The sequence below is a fragment of the Acomys minous genome (assembly GCF_964271855.1).
Source record: "Acomys minous genome assembly, chromosome: 6".
In the NCBI taxonomy this organism is placed as follows: Eukaryota; Metazoa; Chordata; class Mammalia; order Rodentia; family Muridae; genus Acomys; species Acomys minous.
Window position 1 is genome coordinate 118,606,161 of NC_140487.1, and position 20,846 is coordinate 118,627,006.

Sequence of the window (20,846 nt, forward strand, 5' to 3'; positions counted from 1 at the left end):
TGCCTCGCCGGCTCACTGGGTTGGCACAAAGGATGTCCTATCTCATTGCCGTTACTTTGGTTCCGTTAGGCCTCGGAGGGCTTCTAGCATCATGTGCTACGAGGAGCAAAGAGGGCCAAGAGAGAATGAGGGAGCTTTCCGATGAGGCCCAGCCTAGGGGGCCACACAGGATGCTGCTGGATGCCGGGTTTCCGCCCCAGCCCCAGTCGGCCCTACCTGGTTCACCGTCTTTCAGTGTTGCGATCTCGCCTTCTATTTTCCTGTGTTGCTGAGTCACTTGGCAGAGCCTTTCCTCTAGGCTCACGATGGTCTGCGAGTGCTGTCTGATCTGCTCTTTGTACTCTGTGATTTCTACCTCGAAGCCGTGCTTCTGGGATTCCTGTTCATCCTGCAGGACCTTCATGGACTGCTGCTGCAGCTTCAGCCGTTCCTCCGTCAAGAGCTGGGGAAACGGTCTTAGCTCAGGAGCCAGATTAAATGGCAGTGGTCTGCCTCCTCTGCAGGCACAGGTGCTAGGCTGCATCCTCCCCAGAGCCTCTGCATGCCCTGTTCCTGCTGGCACACCTCCCCTTCCCCCCCTGCAATGGCTGGCCCACCACCATCTTCCAGGTCTTGGCTCTAACTAACATCACCTCCTTGGAAGAACCTTGCCACAAATGTGTGCATGGAACAGTCCCAGACAATTTCTATTTTATTTGCTCTCTTGTGTCTGAGACCTTTATCCACACCTGAAGTGGCCTTGGTTTTTGTTTTATTTCTCTGCCCCCCACTGCAAGTCTCTGAGCTCCATGCGACAGAAGCCCTCACCTGCTCTTTTTCTGGTTATGCCCACAGCACCTAGACCCAGATGTTTGATGAAAATTAATGACTGGGGGGGGGGGTTGTGCTAGAGAGATGGCCCAGCAGGTAAAAGCTCTGGCTGCTCTTCCAGAGACCTGGATTCAATTTCCAGCAACCACATGGTGACTCACAACCATCTGTAACACCAGTTCCAGGGGACTGGACACCCCCTGCTGTCCTTCATGGGAACCTGGCACACAGACATGCGTGCAGGCAAAACACCCATACATATAAAATAAGAATAAATGTCTTAATAAATTAATAAATGGATGAACCATTAGATGATTTAAAAAGTCAATTTTTATTTTTCTCTGCTTCTTTCTCGCTGTCGCTGTCTCTGTCTCTGTGTCTGTCTGTCTGTCTGTCTGTCTGTCTGTCTGTCTCTCTCTCTCTTTGTGTGTGTGTGTGTGTGTGTGTGTGTGTGTGTGTGTGTGTGTGTGTGTATGCCCTGTGTGTAGAGGTCAGAGGACATCTTGGGTGTCATTCCTTTGGTGCCACCCACTTCTTTTATTGTGACTGTCTCTTCCTGACCAGAAACTTAGCACATAGGCTAGGCTGGCTGGCCAGTGAGCCCCAGGGGTCTGCCAGTCTCTGCCTCCTCAGAGCTGGACCACAAGCATGAACCACAATTCTTACCAACTAAAATGACCAACAAAAGCTCTTACACAGAAAATCAGACACCACCTGTGACCCTACCGCTCTCAGGTGGTGTCAGGTCCCACTGTTAAGGGATGTCAGAGCAGCAGGAACTCAAGCAAGGGAGGAACCTGGAGGCAGGAGCTGATGCAGAGGCCATGGAGGGATGCTGCTTACAGCTTTGCTCTCCAAGGCTATCTCAGCCAGCTTTCTTTCTTTTTTTCTTTTGGTTTTCAAGACAGGGTCTCTCTGTGTAGCCTTTGGTTATCCTGGACTCACTTTGTAGACCTGGCTGGCCTCGAACTCACAACAATCCGCCTGCCTTTCTTATAGCTCCCAGGACCACCAGCCCAGAGGTGGCTCTACCCACAAGTGAGCTGGGCCCTCCCACGTCAGTTGTCAACCATCAGTGGAGAGCATGTGCCACAGGCTTGCCCACTGGTCAACCTGCTGGGGACATTTTCTCAACTGAAGTTCACTTTTCCTCAGATGACTCTGGTTTGTGTCAAGTTGACATAATACTAGCCAGCACATGCTGTAAATTTCCGAGGGGGAGAGCAAGCTTACCATTTTCAGATCAACCCACCATTTTCGTCTTGGTCGTTTCTAGCTCGGCTAATGTTTCATTTAACTTCAGGGTGAGGTTCTCAGCTTTGAGACTCTCGGCCGTCTTCACCCGCTGCGCCTCCTCCATCATGGCCAGGGCATCATTTAATTTATTGTTTAAGACGTCCTCCTTTTGCCCCTTTAATTCTATCTCCTAGACAAACAGCAGACACCAAATTAACAACGTCTGGGGCTGGAGAGATAGATGGCTCAGAGGTTAAAAGAACTGCCTGCTCTTCCCAAGGTCCTGAGTTCAATTCCCAGAAACCACATGATGGCTCACAACCATGTATTGTAAGATCTGGTGCCCTCTTCTGATGTGCAGGCAAAACACTGATACTTAATACATAAATACATCTTTAAAAAAAAAAAGCCAACGTCTGGAATTAAATATTTACTCTTTTCCCCTTATCTCCTGTGCCTTCAGAGAGGACACAGACAGCAGTCTCTGGACGCTTCTTAAGTGCAAAGCCCAAGGATTTTCTGGAAGGCTCCAATTACTGCAAAACTCTCCTTTATCTTCATGGAGATCTGTCTCCTTGTGATTTCTGGTCTCCGAGCCCCATTCTGTCATCTGGAGCCCTTGACTAAGTTTTATGTCTCTTTTATGAGACAGCCCTTTAAATATTTGAGGAGGGCTGTCATGTCTCTCTCTCTAAATCTATTTTCCAGGATAAATGTGCGAAGTGCCTTCACCCTTCACCACATGATCTGGAGACGCTCTGTTCCCCTCCACGCCAGGTCCCTGGCCAGATGGGACCCCAGTTGCCAAGTTCTTGCATAGCTCCCCTCAAAACCACTTTATCCATCTTCGTCACAATCCTACTGTTCCCTCCGAGATTCTCTTCCAAAGACTGAAGTATGGGCTTCTGCCAGGCCATACATTTATTGGTTTTTCAAGACAGGGTTTCTCTGTGTAGCCCTCGCTGTCCTGGACTCACTCTCTGTAGACCAGGCTGGCCTCACATTCAGAGATTCACCTGTCTCTACCTCCCAAGTGCTGAGATTAAAAGTGTGAGCCACGAGGCCCGGCTCAAACACTGTATATAAACTCATGAGTGTGTTTGTGTATTTGTGGGTGCACATGTAGGAACAGGGGGGTATGTATGTGTGTATAGGGGTGTGTGTGTGTGTGTGTGTGTGTGTGTGTGTGTGTGTCCTCACATGAGAGTAGGTACCCAAGGCCAGAGGTCCTCGGCAAGAACAGCATGTGCTCTCAACTGCTGAGCCGTCTCTCCAGCTCCCATGCCTGGCTTTTTTTTTTTTTAATGTGGTTTCTGGGGACTCAACTCAGTTCATGGTATTTGCTTAACAAGCGCTTTATGGACTCCATGAAATGTAATCTTGTGACACAGTCCTGGGAGCTCTCACAAGCTGCTATTGCTAGTGTGGACAGGCCTGCTTTTTCTGGAAGGCCATGTGGGAGCAGGGACTGTGAGTGAAGATGCTCACATCTCAGGGTCCAGGAGCTACACTCACAGACAGGACTTTATCCTAAGGATGGAAAGCTGAACATACAGTTGTTCAGCCAAGCATCTTTTACTTATTTGTTTGCTTATTTATTGTTATGATAATAATAATAACAACAACAACAACAACAACAACAGCTATCTTAGTTTTGAGACAGTGTTTCTCTGTAGAGCAGGCTTGGCCTTGAACTCACAGAGATATGCCTGCTTCTGCCTCCTGAGTACTGGGATTAAAGGTGTGTTCTTGTTTGTTTGTTTTCTTTTCTTTTCTTTTTTTTTTAATAACAACATCTCCATAGCCCAACCTGGCTTTAAACTCACACGTCTCTGCCTCAGTCTCCAGAGTGCTGGGGTTACAAGTACAGGCCACCAATCATCTTCTATATCCAGGGAAAGTGGGAAAGAACCCAATCCCTGGCAGAGGGAGGGGACAACGACCCAGGGTCCATCCCACTCAGGGCAGACCCAGGGCACTCTTCAGCAGCAGGCAGTGGGAGGGGGGTTCAGTGACATGGAGACGTTTGAGAAATGCGTAATGAAGTAGTTCCCGAAGCAGTAGGCACCCATGCCACTATCTTGATAACGAGTCGGCATCACCCACGTCCATAACAACAGCACAAAAGCATCCGAGAGAGAATCACATCAAAATGTCACTGGTGATAGCTCCACTCAGCAGCAGCTGGGTCAATGTTGAGGCTCTTCTGAGTGATTCTCCGTGTTTGTCAACTACTCTAGAAGAAATGGGGGCTCCTTTTGTCATCAGAAAAAGAAAACACTTTTCGGAAAAAGAAAAATACAAGCAGTGCTGGTCTCCCAGACTCTTCCTCTTCTTCCTCATGGGAGTCACTTCTTTGCTTCTGTGTCGGAGGCTCTGCTAAGGGCTTGGCATCGTCAGTGTCAAGGGATGCCATGGGGACAAGTGACCTTGCCTAAGAGGACTTAGATACAGAGTCAATTGTCCCCTGATGCTCAATGGATTCTTCCAGTTGTCCCTGAGAATCCACCACAGAGTTCACTTGTTTCTGAACTGTGCCATGAAGCCAGACTGTGTGAGGTGGCCTGTTGTCAGCCATCTTTGTTTCATACCCCCAAAGTTGGAGCTATTTTTCTTTTCTATCCTCTCTTTATCTGTTTTTGCTCAAGGAGATGACATCAACCTTCTTTTTTGTTTTGTTTCATTTTTCTGTTTTTTGAAACAGGGTTTCTCTTTGTAGCCCTGGCTGTCCTGGACTCACTCTGTAGACCAGACTGGCCTCTCAAACTCTGAGATCCACCTGCCCTTGTCTCTCATGTACTGGGATTAAAAGTGTGTGTCACCACACCCAGCTTGACATCAACCTTTTGATTGCTCTATTTTGAATACAAATAGAGTTGTGTGCAAATAAGCCAATTGGGTCTGAGTGATTTCTTACAATTTTTTTTTTGAGATATGGTTCCATGCAGCTCAGAGTTGAACCTTGAATCCCCTCAGCGGCTGAAGACGACCTTGAAGTCCTGATTCCCCTACCTCTACCTGCCAAGTGCTAGGATTAGAGGCTGTGCCATCAAGCCAGGTTTATGTGATCTTGGGGACAGAACTTCCAGCATGCTAGGCAAGCACTCTACCAGCTGAGCTAAATGCCCTCAGTAATCATTCTGAAACTGGCTGTTCTGACAGCCTTGAGGTCTTCATCTTTTCCATATATCTAATAATTATCTTCTTTTGGGAAACATTTATTCAGGGGACTGGAGAGATGGCTCAGTGATGGAGGGAGAGCACTGACTGCTGTCCCAGATGGCCCAGGTTCCATTCCCAGCAACCATATGGTGGCACACAACTACCTGTAACTCCAGTAATGCCGCCTTCTGGCCCCTGCTGCACCAGACACACATGCAGGCAAAACATTAATACACATATAAAAAAAAAGATAATAATTTTTTAAAAAGAAAGAAAAATGTCTATTCAGGTCAGGTGTGGCGGTGCTAGCTTATAATTCCAGCTACTTGAAAAGCTGAGAGGCAAGAAGATGACAGAATTGAAGCCAGCATGGATTGCACAGTGAGTTCAAGGTCAGTTTGGGCAAATTAATGAGACCCCATTTTGAAAATAAAATAAAACAAAAAAAGAGTTGGAGGTAGCTCAGTGGAAGAGCCCCTGGCCAGTGTGTGTGTGTGGTCTTGGACCCCATTCCCCAGTACCAAAAACCAAAACAAGCCAGTCTATCAGGTACCTGGTGTTTCAGTTGGGCTGCTGGCAGTCTTCCTCTTGAGCTATTTGAATTCTTTAGATGGTTCTCTGACCTGTGTCTTACAAGTATTTCCTGCCCCATTTGGGGCTTGTATCTGCTCACTGTTCCCTCTCTCTGGCAGAGGCTTTTAACTTGTCCATTTTTGTTTTTATTTCCTGGGGTTTGGTGCCTACAGACTCCCTGCCAGTGCCACACAGTGTTTGCTTTGCAGGTCTGTTCTCTGTCCTGGTGCCTGGTGGGTCCCTGGGGGTGGGGGTGGAGGTGGGGGTGGGGGTGGGGGTGGGGGTGGGGGTAGGGGTGGGGGGTAGGGTGTTACTGCTCCTCCTGATGTGTGTGGCGCCACGGCCAACCCTGAGGTCGCTCAGCTAATTCCTCTAGTGTCCTGATCTAAGGCTGCTTGCTAAGGCTGCTTCTTGTTGCTCTGCAGAATTCTTTTGGGGTCAGCCGTTTGGTGGAGATGCTCTGTGGGGTTGGTACCCAGAAGGGCTTCGTCTCCGTGAGCTTGCTTGACAGTTAGCTGTGGGCTTGAAGCCGGGGTCTTGCGGATGTGAGGCAAGCCCTGCATCTTGGAACTCTATCTTTACCTCTCTTTTTTACATTTTATTTTGAGACAGGGTTCTTCCCAAATTTCCAAGCTGACCCTGAGCTCACTTTGCAGCCCAGACGGTCTTGAACTACCTCAGCCTCCTGAGTAGCTGGGATTACAGTTTGCGCTATTAGCCCTGCTGTGCTTGCTCTATTTTTGTCTAGTGACGGCACAACCAGCGGGCTTTCCTTGGCCTGTAACCACTGGAATCAAACTGTAGTTTATTTATTGATTTGTTCGATATTTTTAAAAAAGGATTTACTTTTATATCATGCGTATGGATATTTTGCCTGCCAATAAGTCTGTGTACTACTTGTGTGCCTGGTACCTGTGGAGGGCAGAAGAGGGTGTTGGGTCCCCTTGAACTGGAGTTATGGGCAGTCGTGAGCTGCCTTGTGGGTGACAGGACTCTAACCCGGGTCCGTGGGAACAACAACGGTCCTCTGGGCTCTGAGACACATACCTCTCTCTGCTTGGTCAGGCGGTTCTCCAGGTCCTGGATTCTCCTTTTTTCCCTCTCTAGAATGTCTCTTATTTTGAGTCTCTCAAAGGCGGCGCTCTCTGAGATCTGGAAGTCAAGGAGGGGTTTGATGGGGAGAGCAGAAGAAAGGGTGTGGTGATTTCATTAAGAGCGCCGCCCCCCCCCCCTCGTAGGCTTGCTGGAGGAAGCGTGAGAGTGGGGAGGGTGGACTTTGAGGTTTCCAAAGCCCATTCCAGAGCCTCTCCTCTCTGCTCAGGAAGTCCATCTCGGGTACTGCTCCAGTGCCACAAGTGCTGCCGTGCTCCCACCACGCCGCGCCCCCCTCACCCACCCCCATCCCCCACCTCCGCTATGACATAATGGACTGACGCTCTGAAACTGTAAGCAAGCCCCTGAATCAAATGCTTTCTTTTGTAAGAGTTGCCTTGGTCATGGTGTCTCTTCACAGCAGCTGAACAGTGCCTAAGACAGAGGGCAAGCTCACTGCAAGGGGAAAGCCAAGGTGAGTCACCATCACAAGAAACCAGTGACTCAGAGGTTTTGGGGCAAGAACTCCAGGAGCGAGGTGCCTGCCAGGGTGTGAGGTGAGGGATTATGAGGAGCAGGGAGCCATGTCCTCGGTTGGTCACAGGAGCATAAAGGAGGGAGGGGCTCCTCGTTCCTGCTTTCCCGGTTGGCATCAGTAAACGATGTGGTCACGAGTATTCTGTCTGACCCGGTAGGTGTTGGCACCAGGACAGGTTCATCCTGGGAAGTCCCTGGCTTCTGGGAGGTGGGGCAGAGTACTTGGGACATGTTCCCTATTCTCGTAGGCACAATTTCTGGTAGCTTCAGAGAAGGGCTTAAAAATCTCATTTTTCAGAGGGTCTGGAGGGGTCCACTCGTGGGTGGCAGCCATTGGCCACTTCCGGCAGAGGTGTGCCAGCAATGCGACCGTGGGATTGCAGGTCGGCCTGGCACACCTGGCTGGAAGGCCTTCTGGACGACCCTGGCTGCTCCTACCTCCTTCTGTTTGGTCAGCTGATTCCCCAGGTCTTGTGCCTTCCTCCTTTCTGCCTCCAGCGCTTCCCGCATTTTTCTTTTCTCATGAGCCACGTTGTCCTCCAAAACCTGAAAGGCAGAGTCAATAACATCAGCATGCCCAGTTAAGATGGACATCCATGTTACCCCCAGGATGACCTCATGCCCTGTGCTACCCCTGTGGGAAGCTGCTGCTAAGAGCCCTTTTTATTAGACAGAAGCGGTAAGGGCTCAGGGCCACACTGACAACAGGGAGGCCAAGATCCCGAACACAGCAAACACGCAGGCTATGTGCAAAGGCCCTGGGAGGGGACCAGCCAGCAAAGGGGCCTAAGATCTGAGGGAGAAGAGTCTTGTTGATGATGCACTCTCCAACTAATGAAACAAATTTTTGATTTTTTGAAAGGAGACTTGGTTTTGGGACGATGGAGGTGTGGGCATAAATGAACCAGTCACCACTTCCTGGATTCCTCTAGAACCTAGCAGGTTCAGAGTGAGCTTTTTAGGGATGCCCCGGGATGAGGGAAGAACTCTGGGTTAGTGCTCCGCTGTCCTTTGCCATGGGGTTTCATCTGGTCTGTTTCTTGCCGCTGTTACTCTGCTAATGGACTCGCTGCAGACTGCATCCCCAGAGGACAGAAACCGTGGTCCTGGCACAGTAGCCAAAAATCCCAAGAAAAGCCGCCTTAGCTTTCACAGGACCTCCTTTCTACACCCAGCTCCACATCAGGTCTCTGGAACTTGCAACACTACAGTCCACAACACGGGAGGGCACCAGCCTTCAGAAGAGGTTTAATCCACAGGAGGCGGAGAGGAGCTATATTGTGAGTCTGAGGCCAGCCTCTAGGCTAACAGATCCTCTGTCAAAACCAAACCAACCAACCAACCAAACAAAAACAAAATCCGCAAGAAACACACAAAAAATCCAGTGGAGGTTGCCCAGTTCTTTCTGGGCCCTGTCAGAGGTGGCCTGACCCTCTGAAGAACTAGGGTAAGCCTCAACCAGACTCTGCATGAACCTTAATTTTTTTTCTTTTTCTTTTCTTTCTTTCTTTCTTTTTTTTTTTTTAAGGAAAGGTCTTACAGTGTAGGTTTTGCATGTAGACCAGGCTGGCCTCAAACTCACAGAAATCCACCTGCCTCTACTGTCTGAGAAGAGATTAGAGGTGTGCACCACCACACCTGGCCCAGGGACTTAACTTTTTCTGACATGCCAAGGGCCCCCCACAATCCCCCATCCCCCCATGCCGCCATCATCTTGGAATCTCTAAATTCAAGGGTTTTGCCAGCCTTTGTTGACTCCTGGATGGCACCTGACTGAAGTGACTCCCTGAAGAACACAGATACACACAGAGACACGTACACACCACACCACACCACACACACACACACACACACACACACATACACACAGCCTTATCTCCTGACCCTGTCTGGAGACATAACTCCAGGGCAAACCTTGGCAACACTGTTGACAAAGTGCTGGGTGAGAAGCCACTTGTAAACGTCTCCCTGGCTACATCAGAATGGGTGGACTTGCACGTAGGAGGGAGGGTTGTCAGGAAGTGAGGGTTATGCCCAAGTCCAGGGAGAGCTGGCTGTAGCCTGTAGTCTGTGACTTCTGCAGACAAGAGTGTGCGTGGGGAAGGGGACCCAGGCCAGGCTTCCATACTGCTATGCATGGCAGGGGTTGTGGGACTCAGGCTGGGGACTGATATAGGAGCCAGCACCTGTTTTTTAAGCAACTGGACTGCTATGTGGAAAGGAAGCCCGAGATGGGTTGATGGTGGCCACCCTTCGGCCAGAAAGACCTTGACTCACCCCTGCCTAAGACAGACTTCCTGCCAGCCATGAAGATAGGTGAGTTTAGGACGCTGTTGGGGTGTTCTCTCAAGATCCAATCATCCCCATTTGACGTTTCAGAGCAGACATATGCGACAGCTACCCGACCTGTCTCTCCCTGGGTGTCATACTGTCACCCATGAGACAGAGCCTTAGTTGGCCTCACACTCAACAGTGCTCCTCTCAGCCTCTTGACTGAGTTGACCTCAGTGCTGGGGTGAAGAGCCGGAGCCACCGCACCTAGCTCACCACATCCACATTTTTCTTTCTTCTCAACTGGTTGGCAAGGCTACACCTCCATGGCGCTCTTCCAAACCCTCTATGTTTCTCCCAATTGCAGAGCCCAGGCCAGGCCAAACAGCACAGGACAGGGCCCCCCAAGTCCTCACCTCCTCTTCTGTCTCCTACAGTGCCCCCCACCTCCACCCCCAGCCAGCCTTCTCAAGCTGGGTATACCTCCTTTTGGCAGGCCAAGTGGCTCTCCAGCTCACGGATTCGGGCTTGCGCCTTCCCCAGGGCCTCCTTTGCTCTGTGTTTCTCCTGAGCGATGCTCTCTTCCAAAGCCTGCAAGCCAAGAGCTGTTGTTGACTCCACCTGTTGCCATGGCAGGAAGTGGACTCTCCCTGGGTTCTGCCTGCTTTGCTTGCCCAGACTCAGCATGCCTCACCCGGGGGCCCCCCGGCAGAAGAGCCAGTGGTCCATTCGGCTCGGAAGAAGCAGGCCCGTGTGAGAGCCTGACTGTAGGTCCTGGCTGACAACCCAGGCCGCCTCAACTCCCCATCTCTGAGCTGCCTACCTTCTTCTGGGAGGCCAAGCGACTCTCCACTTCTTGCGCTCTCGTCTGCTCCCCTTCCAAAGCCTCCCTCGCTTTGTTTTTCTCTTGGGTAATGGCTGTCTCCAGGGCCTGCAAGTCAAGGACCCTTGTTAGACAGACTTAGTTTCCATGGCAGGGAAGGTGGACTCTGTCAGGTTCACGCTTTCGTCCTTACCACATCCTAAAGAGAATGTGGACATTAGTCTCCGGCCTGGAGCAGGCAGCCTGGAGTGGGGCGGGGAGCGGGTGAGGGGCCTGGATGGAGCTTTCCCAGCTACGGGACCTGGCAGCTGAGACTCCACGCACAGAGGCGTCACTGTCCCTATCAGTACAATAAGATAAGTACTAAAGGCTTCCCGCATTGGGCTGATGTGAGGAAGGAATGACGAAGTGATCAGCTTGAGATTCTTGGCGGAGGGACAGCCATCTGCTTCCACTCTGCAGAGGAGGAAACAGGCTTAGTCAGAGCTTTTGGGGGAATCAGCCTCATTGACGTTGAAGCAAGCGCTCTAAACCAACATAAGGAAAGGCTTCCTGCCAGCCCTGGGCAGATGGATGGAGAAGGCGGCTTTGGGGTGGTGGGACTGAAGATGGCTGAGTTTAGGACCAGGGTTAGCAAACGGCCTGTATACATGCACGCCCCGCCCCCTCCTCACTGCTGCTTTGTAAATAAAGTTTTCTTTGGACGCCCCATGCCCACTGTTGATGTGCGGTCTACGGCTGGTTTTTATAAGAGCAAAGCTGTGAAGTCATGACACGGACTGCAAAAAGTAGTCTGCAAAATTGGAACCATTTATCAGCTGGCCCCTGACGAGGAGCTTTGCTGATGTTGTTCTACAGCAGTAAGAAGTGTGTGCACAGCTGGGCGTGGCAGCGCACGCCTTTAATCCCAGCACTCAGGAGGCAGAGGTAGGCGGGTCACTGTGAGTTCGAGGCCAGCCTGGTCTACAAAGTGAGTCCAGGACAACCAAGGCTATGCAGAGAAACCCTGTCTTGAAAAACAAAAAACGAAACGAAACAAAACAAAATAAAATAAAAAAAGAAGTGTGTGCACAAATTAAGAAGGTGCAGCTCAGGTCCATAATAAAAAAAAAGGAAAGAAAAGAAAAAGAAAAGAAAGAAAGAAAGAAAGAAAGAAAGAAAAAAAGAAAGGGACACTGGCTTAATGAAGGAACCTGGCATTTTTTTTTGCCACTGGGAAAAAACGTCCTTAGAAAAGCCAGAATCCATTAGAAGGAGGCTGAGGGATGAGCTAAAATGGGTGCTGTTTTTAGAGAGAGTTAAATGGGGGGTAGCAGAGTGCAGGAGGAAGGGTCACTTAAAGGCCAGGACAGTGCTGGAGAGATGGCTCAATCCGTCTGTAAAGCGTTTGCCTTGCGAGCACAGGGACCTGAGTTGATGCTCAGCTTTCACTTAAAAACAGATGTGGGGTTGGAGAGACAGCACACGAGAAAACAAAAACAAACAAACAAACAAACAAACAAACAAAAAATGTTCGAGCCAGAGGATCAGAGTTCAGGTCGCAGCACCTGCTAAATGCTGGCTGGGTGTGGCAGTCTGCCTGTGATTGCCGTGCTCTGAAAGCAGAGACACTGGAGTCCTGGAGCAAGCTGACAACTGGCTGTATGGGTGAGCTCTGGGCTCAACTGAGTGACCCCGACTCAGTCAATAATGCGGAGTGTGATCAGGGAAGACTCTTGGCCCCCCACACTCAAGTGCATGGGTGTGCATGCACTTGGGACTCCCATATGCACTTGCAGTTGCACACATATGTATGCCCTGTATACATATGAATATACATAACCATATGCATGTATACCACACAGATACATAGACACACACACACACACACACACACACACACACACACACACACACACATATCCAGGCACGGTGGTGTGCACTTGTAGTCCCAGTACTGGGGAGGAGACAAGTGGATTCCTGGGGTTCACTGGCCGGATAGTTTAGCCTACTTGGAAGGTTCCAGGCCGATGAGAGACTCTGTCTCAGAAAACAAGGAAGGGTCTGGTGGTATGGCTCAGTGGGTACAGATGCTTGCTTGCCTAGCCTGACAACCTGAGTTCAGCATCTGGGAGCCACATGGTAGACAGAACTGACTCCAGAAAGTGACCTCCATACATACATGTACCATGACATGAGTGTGTACACATAGACACAGACACAGACAGACACAGACATACACACACACACACACACACACACACACACACACACACACACACACACACCCTGGGACTAAGGCCTACAAAGTTTCTTTCAGATGACTCTATAGGGTCAAGCAGGACAGGGAGCCAGGTGGGCATGACAATAGCAATCTGTCTGGGTGGGGCTGTCACTTTTGTCGTGTGTGGATGTCACTGTGTGACCGGCTGATATGCTGAGGGTGTCTAAGGGTTTGAGGCATCATTTCAGATGCCATCTTCCAGGAATAATTTCACAAGGGGTGAGAGGGAGAGAGGCCCGAGCTGGTGACCACAGGGGTGAGCACCATGTAGCCTGAAGTATCACCCCCAAATGGAAACAGCCAACCCCTGAGTCAAACAATTCACACGGGGCTGGGAAGGCTGCTGCTAAGTGGGGAAGTCAGTCAGGAAGAGAGAGCAAGAAGGCGGAGGGATGGAGAAGATTCAGAAGGTTTTAGGTCCCTTCCAGATTTGATTTGATTCTCTCTGTGGAAATAAAGGTTTGTTTTTGTTTTTGTTTTGATTTATTTTCCTCCGTCTAGTTGTTCTCCAAAATCTCCCGCTGTGATTTAGGCTTCTGTGGTTGGAATTTGAAACACAGGCTCCTGCATTTGAACGTGTTTGGCCTCCACCTGTGCTGCAGTCTTAGAAGGTTCTGGAAACCTTAGGACTGGTCCCCTTACCCTTTCTCTCTTTGCTTCCCATCCACTGTGAAGTGCAGAGCTCTCTCTGCCACATGCTCCTGACACCGTGAAGTTCTGCTAAGTGCACGGGGTCCAGCAAACATGGAGAACGGAGCCAAAATAAACCCCTCCTTCCTCTTAAGAAGCTAAACACAATTACTCTATAACTCAGCTTCTGGAGGAGTGAATCTATGGCAGCCGTACTTGCACACCCAGGTCTGTCATTGGGCCATTCATAACAGCTAAGGCATGGGACCAGGTGGACGCCCCTTAGCAGGTAATCGGCTGTGGAAAAAAATGGGTCACATTGAACAAGGGAGCCATAGAGAAGCATGGAATTACAGTGTTGGCAGAGAGATGGGGGGAACTGGAAACCACCATGTCAAGTGAAAGAAGCCAGATGCAGAAGGGCCAACATTTTTTCTCTGGCATGTGGAACTGATGAAGTGGGCCCAAGCTTTGGTCCACAGGCTACACCAGGACCTAGGAATCCAATGTTAAATTGCAGCTTTACTTTAAGCATACTGAGATTTTTTTTTCTTTTTCTTTTCTTCTTCTTCTTCTTTTTTTTTTTTTTTTGAGACAGGGTCTCTATATATTCCTGGCTGGCCTGGAACATTTTATGTAGATCAGGCTAGTCTCTAACTTCCAAAGATTTGTCTGCCTCTGCCTCCTGAGTACTGGCATTAAAGGTGTGTGTCATCATGCTCAACCTTATTTTATGTTTTCTTACATCTGTGGAATGTAGATTAAAGTGTGTGACATGAAAGCCAAGGGGATGATTAAGGGGAGGAGGGGAAATGGGGGGACATATAAGGGTAACGGGGTGAATATGGTCAAATAGAATGTTATATAGGCAGGAACTGTCATAATAAATCGCACTGTTTTGTATACGAACACAAAATACTTTAATGAGACGCCTTCCTTCTTTCTGACTTTTTTTTTCTTTTTTAGTGTCAGGCATTCTGTCATAGCAACGGGAAGGCAGACAAACACAGCAGCCATCACTAATCTCACCTTTACAAGGATCATACACAATTTTTGGCTGCTGGTTCTCCCATTTCATATGTTCCATTTGACAAAAGACAGAAAGGGGCCTGGTGAGACACAGGTAAAGGTGTCTGCTGCTAAGCCTGACGACCTGAGTTCGATTCCCAGGACCCACATGATGGAAGGAGGGAACTGATTTCCATAAGCTGTCCTTGGACTTGGACTTACACACAAGCGCACACACACACACACACACACACACTTACACACTGAATAACTAATAAAAAGAAAAGGCAGAAGGAAAAGACAGAGAAGTAGGAGGAGACAGATAATCTCCAAAGGAACTGGATGTGAACTGGAGGTTGGAGTGAAGCCTGGGGAGCCGGAGTGTGAGACAGAGACGAACTGTACAAGTTGGGGTTCACTGAACTGGAGCCTATGAGGAGGTGATGATGCCATGGGAGGCCTTGTCCTTCACTGAGGAGAGAGAAAATGCTTGGGAGGAGCTGGGGTTCATCCGGTGGGGGCACAACGTGCACGGCCCTACATACCCAGTCTGTGGGTATGAGCTATGGCTGTGCGTCAGAATGCTACAGACTCCAGAGCATGAGCCACACACCTACCTTCTCCTCAGAGTCTAAATGATAAAGTTTATTAGCATATACTAATTATGCACAATATGGGCTTCATGATGACATTTAAACGCATGTATATAATGTGTTTTGGTTATATTCACCCCCATTGCCCCCTCTTTCCCCCCCCAACTCTCTCCAATCCCCTTTCTCTTCTCAAGTAATCCACACTACTTCATACACTCCCTCTTTTCCTCTCTCTCTCTCTCTCTCTCTCTCTCTCTCTCTCTCTCTCTCTCTCTCTCTCTCTCTTCTCTCTCGACCCAATTTGTTTCATGAGGTCTTGCTTATAGGAGCATTGGCTGGCATCTTGCCAGTGGCTACATCACTGAAGAAAATTCCCCCGCCTCCCCAGCCCACATTAACTGTCCATGGATCTTCAAGAACAGGCAGGGCCTTGTGTGCTTGTAGCCTTCCCCGACAGGATAGGCCCGGGCTTGCTCCGGCCTTGTGAAGGCGATCACAGCTGAGAAGTCTAGTCTGTGACGTAGACTGCTTTCAATACTGCATCTGATTAGTGCTGCGTTCCCTGGGGCTATCTCTGGAAAAGCCCCAGGTACTCCACCACTGTGCCTAGGGTGCAGATCTGGGATGTCTGAGCCTCTAGGGGCTGTCAGATCTGTGAAGCAGACATGGCACCTCTGAGGCAGCAGACAGAGACCCTCAGATCAGTCAGGGACGTTATTGTGTGAGCCACTGTGGGAGGGGCTTTCTGCTTGGCCTGGACTCTAGGAGGATGAGCAGAAGTTTGGGCCAATTTGTTTTCCTAGCTACAGACCTAGGGGGAAAGAGGTTGATGCGACCTGAAATTGGTTTTGCTTACATGTCATCTGACACTTACAAACCAAGATCTGCAGTAGCGGCTCCGGTTTGTATAGTCAACTGCAATACAAAACAAATACAGTAGCATTTTCCAAACTGTCAACATGACTGCCTTTTCCAGTTGATCTTCCTGTGTTTTATTTTCTTTTTAAAGTTTTATGTATTTGCTTATTTTTTACTTAGTATGTATGGGTGTTTTGCCTGTGTGTGTGTCTGTGTATCATCTATGTGCAGTTCCCACAGAGGCCAGAAGGGGGTGTCAAATCCCTTGGAACAGGAATTATAGATGGTTATGAGCTGCCATGCTGCCACTGGGTCATCTCTCCAGCCCATGGCTATGAGTTTTAGAACTGAATCATTTAGAGCTAGTACACCAATTCAGAAACGGGAGAGGCTACTGCTCAGCCCAAAGCCCCCAGTGGCCCATGGAAAGTTCCCACCTCACTCTCCAGGTTCAACGGAACTGCCACAGACCACCTTACCTCCTTCTCTTTTGTCAGCTGCTGAACGCTGGCTTTCAGCTTCTCCTCTTGTTGCAGCTTCTCCTCAATCAGCTTCTCCTTCTCAGCCAGGTGCTCCTGCTGCAGAGACTGCTGAGTTTCTTGAAAAGCTCTCACTTGGACCTGCATAGAGAGAAAAGCTGACTGAAGCCCACCAGGGAGAGACTGAGGAGTCCTTTTGCCACTTCCTCACAACTTGTTTTATCTTCTGGGGAGCAAAGGTCTCAGTAGAAGCTCGTTGAAAACATGGCTGAACCATACTTGGTCTGGTGAGGAAGCAGCAAGAGTATTAGGATGTCACACTCTAGTTCTGGATAGAAATCTTTGCTCTAGTTAACTCTACTTCTTTGCCCATTATTCCGACATGAGGTGCCTGCATCTTACTCATGAAATGATGATGCTGAGCTTTTAGCCCAGTGTATGGTGTGTATGGAGTAAGCTCTCAGTAAGCATCAGCCAGAAGGGCCAGGGGCCTCAGGCTTTTGACCTTTTACAATTAGTTGTATGGCAATCAGCTTATCACCAACCTCTCTGAACGCTGATGTCCGTATCTGCAGAACGGGATTGGTGGTCCACGGGTCAGATCTGGTTCACCACGTGTGTGTGTGTGTGTGTGTGTGTGTGTGTGTGTGTGTGTCACGGAGCATGTATGTGCAGGCATGCGTGTGTCATAGCGTTCAGGTGGAGAGGAAAGGACAACTTGACTGAGTCAGTGCTCTCCTTCCATCACGAGGGACCCAAGGATTGAACTTAGGTTATCAGGTTTGGCAGCGAGCACCTGTATCTGCTGAGCTGCTGCCCTGGCCCTCCTTGGAGGAAATCAAGCCCTGTGGCTATCCCAGGAGGCCATGCGGGAGATTGTGTCCTTGGGTTTGTCTATTCCTTTGTGGGCCATCTCAGACACCGGGTTCAATCCCTTCCTGCAACTCTTCTCTCCTGCAGGAGGGTGGGGCCAACTCATCCAAGGCATGAAGACAAATACAGATTCAGTTTGGGGGAGTGGGGAGAAAAGAACTTAAAGACTCACCTGAAGCTCCTGGATCTGGCTCATAATTTTCTTGTAATGTTCCAGAAGATATATCAGACACAAAGAGAACCCTTAAAAAGAGGAGGCCCAGAAGAGAGGTAAGTATCCATTTATCTCCTATGCATGCCTTTGTTTGGTAGAAACAGAAAAACCTATCAATAAAGCACCATTTCCTGTATGCAAATTAAGAGTGGGGAAGTTTACAAAGCCACACTCTTCCAGGCCTTACAGTAATGGTCTGAGTGTCAGATAAGAAACACACAGGGGCCAGGCGTAGTGGCATACACCTTTAATCCCAGCACTCAGGAGGCAGAGGCAGGCAGATCGCGGTGAGTTTGAGGCTAGCCTGGTCTACAAAGTGACTCCAGACAGCCAAGGCTACACAGAGAAACCCTGTCTCAAAAAAAACTCAAAACAAACAAACAAAAAACAAACCACACAGGGACCACAAGTGGCACCCAAGTAACAGGAGGAGGACAGAGGAGTGTGAGGGTCTCAGCAGAGGGGCCGTTTGGCTGAGGAGCCATTAGGTGTGGGCAGAGAGTGAGGGAGGGCATTCTAGAACATAGGAAGAGGCTGGCTGAGTGAGTCACCAATACCTGGGCCCTAGATCCTGGGACCGGTGAATACAGAGAAGAGACGTTGCCAGTGCTCTTAGGTTAAGGGTTCTGAGGTGGAGGTTGTTCAGGGTTATCTGTCTAGATGCAACAGTGTCACACAGATTATCAGAAGGAGACAGAGGGAGCCTTGGTGCCAGACAGATAGATGAGAAGGTAATAGAAGTGATAAAAAGTAGAGAGATTTACTTGTTTGTTTGTTTGTTTACTTGTTTGTTTTTGATACAGGGTTTCTCTGTGTAGCCCTGGCTGTCCTAGAACTCATCTCTGTAGAGGAGGCTGGTCTTGAACCTCTGCTGCCCAAGAGTTGGGATTACAGGTGGGCTCTACCACTGCCAGGCTGATAGATTTTTTTATTCTTCTATTTCATGTGTATAGGCGCTTTACTTCTATGTATGTCTGTGTACCATGGGCTTGTCTGATACTCATGGAGGCCTGAAGCCTGGAGCAGACAGTGTGAGCAGCCATGTGGATGCTGGGGATCGGACTGCGAGAATAACCAGTGTTCTTAACCACACAGAAAATGCCAAGGTTGAAACTTCAGCGAGATCCAAGGAAATTACATTGCTGGCTTTGAAGATAAAGAAAGAGCTAGTCCTTCTTGCACAGGCCTGTGATTTAGCCTCTTGGGAGGCTAAGGCAGGAGGATCGCAAGTTCTAGGATAGTCTACGCGTGGAGTCAGGTCAAATTCAGCCTGGGCGACTTTGTGAAATCTTGTCTCAAAAGCAAAAGTGAGTCAGGAGTGGCGGTGGTTTGTGCTTTTAATCCCAGCATCTGGAAAGAAGACACAGGCATGTCTCTTGAGTTTCAGAAGAGGCTGGTCTACAGAGTGAGTTCCAGGACAGCCAGGCTTACACAGAGAAACTCTGTCTCGAGAAAAAAAAAAAAGCAGAAGAAAAAGAAGGGCTGGGATGCAGCTTAGTAGCAGAGTGATGAAAGCGAGAAGGGACTATGAAGGAAGGAATGGAGTTCTAGAAGCTGAGAGGGAGGCTAAAGACCTGAAGATCATTTCTGGAAGGCCTGGGAGGAGCCTAAAATGTACCGACCTGATTTCAACACCTCTGAAATGTATGGCGCACCCCCTCCCCATGTGCCTGGTGCTCTGGGAATTGGATGAACGCCTCACCACGGATGCGTCCTGTCATCACCCCAAATGATAGATGAGCTTTGAGCACAGCGGCTGCTCTGGCAGGCCCAGGACTCCTGTCAGTGTGACTGTGGGGTCTGACTTATGGATGCTCAGCTACTGGCTGAGCAGGGAGCCACTCTGGGACGAGCATGTTTGCAGAATCAAAGCTGGGCCGGCTAGAGAGGAAGGGGGCTGACAAGATGCCTTTACTTGGTGTTACTGGCATGGTGGGTCAGCCCTTCCTAGCTGTGGAGGCTGTCTCCTGCCCTATAGGGTATTTAAAAGCTTCCCTGGCCTTTGCAGGTGTCAGAAGTCTCTCTCTTGTTCAACCCATCAGAAGAAAAGGAACTCTAGATATGGCCAGATAGCCTGAGATGTTAAGAGTCTCCTGCTCTGACTTAAGAGGCAGGAAACTTGCTTGTAGCCAAAGGGATGCCCAGGGAGTCAGAGCCGATGCACTGAGCTAGGCTGCAGAAGCAGGCCTGAGCGAAAGGATGAGGGCTCAGAGGCTCTTGGGATCTGAGCAACAGGAAGGACCCAAAGGGGAGCTGGTCGGAGAGGAAGTGGACAGTGCCTGTGGACAGGACCAGTCTAGGCTCTCACTCAGCCACCATCTGTGACCCAGGAGCCAAAGAGAAGGGCCAAATCATGGTTGGGAGCTACAGAGGACCAAAGAGAGAGAGAGGGGAGATAGAAGGTAAAGTGGAGAGGGATTGTCAGACTGTCTCAAGATCAGATGGCATGATGGTTTGAATAGGTAAGGCCCCATGGACTCATGTGTGTGAATGCTTGGCCCATAGGGAAGGGCACTATTAAGAGGTGTGGCCTTGTTGGAGGAGATGTGGCCTTGTTGGAGGAGGTGTGGCCTTGTTGGAGGAGGTGTGGCCTTGTTGGAGGAGGTGTGTCACTGTGGGGGCGGGCTTTGAGGTCTCCTATGCTTAAGCTATACCCAGTGCGGCACACAGTCTCCTCTGCTGACCTCAAGATATAGAAGCCAGCACCATGTCTGCCTGCACACCTCCATGCTTCCCACCATGATGATGATGGACTAAGCCTTTGAACTGTAAGCCAGCCCCAGTTGAGTGTTTTCCTTTATAAGAGTTGCTGTGGTTATGGTGTCTCTTCGCAGCAATGGAATCTTGACTAAGACAGACTGTGCAATGTGATCATGCTAGGATTTTGCCTTGGGGAAGAAGAGCCAGGTCTCACTCTATCTTCAGTTACAAAAGTTTCAAGTGTTTGTTACAAAAACCCAAAGGCTACAGAAGTTGATCATGGGAAGAGCTCATGGCTCTGTCTCCAGTTCCGTGCAGTGGCCGGCACACAGGAATTGCTGAGGTCGGAGACGCAGCTTAGACCGTAGAGCGCTCGTGTAGCACGTACGAGGCCCTGGTTTATCCAGAGACAGTGGCTACGGTGGTGCACACCTGTGACTCCAGTGTTTGGGAGGCAAAGACAAGAGGACTAGAGGGTCAAGGTCATCCTCAGCTGCACATCAAGAGGGAGGCTGGCCTGAGTCACATGAGATTCTGTCTCAGAGAACTAGGACAGTCACAAAGCTGCTGAACAACTGAGTGAAAGTGAAGGCCTCCGCGATCTACCCAGTGCTACAACAATGATATTCCATAATTTCATGTGTTCCCCTCCAGATTTTTCTTTTGGTCAGCTACTGGCATTTAAAAAAAAAAAATTGCCAGGCGTGGTGGTACATGCCTTTAA

General features: G+C 49.5%; 1 protein-coding gene across 7 annotated transcripts in view; it reads right to left on the reverse strand.

The window, feature by feature from the left end:
- FHAD1 (forkhead associated phosphopeptide binding domain 1) overlaps positions 1-20,846 on the reverse strand; it is a 117,752-nt gene that overhangs the window by 33,400 nt on the left and 63,506 nt on the right. For all 7 annotated transcript variants that reach the window (XR_014779805.1, XM_084784911.1, XM_084784910.1 and 4 more), the window contains 8 exons: positions 17,381-17,451; positions 16,336-16,476; positions 10,505-10,612; positions 10,165-10,272; positions 7,849-7,956; positions 6,829-6,933; positions 2,063-2,236; positions 217-442 (listed from right to left, as the gene is read on the reverse strand). Coding sequence is in view for 6 of the 7 variants with exons in the window: in XM_084784911.1 (XP_084641037.1) it covers positions 217-442; positions 2,063-2,236; positions 6,829-6,933; positions 7,849-7,956; positions 10,165-10,272; positions 10,505-10,612; positions 16,336-16,476; positions 17,381-17,451 (1,041 nt within the window). In the remaining variant the exon portion in view is untranslated. The remainder of the gene's footprint in view (positions 1-216; positions 443-2,062; positions 2,237-6,828; positions 6,934-7,848; positions 7,957-10,164; positions 10,273-10,504; positions 10,613-16,335; positions 16,477-17,380; positions 17,452-20,846) is intronic.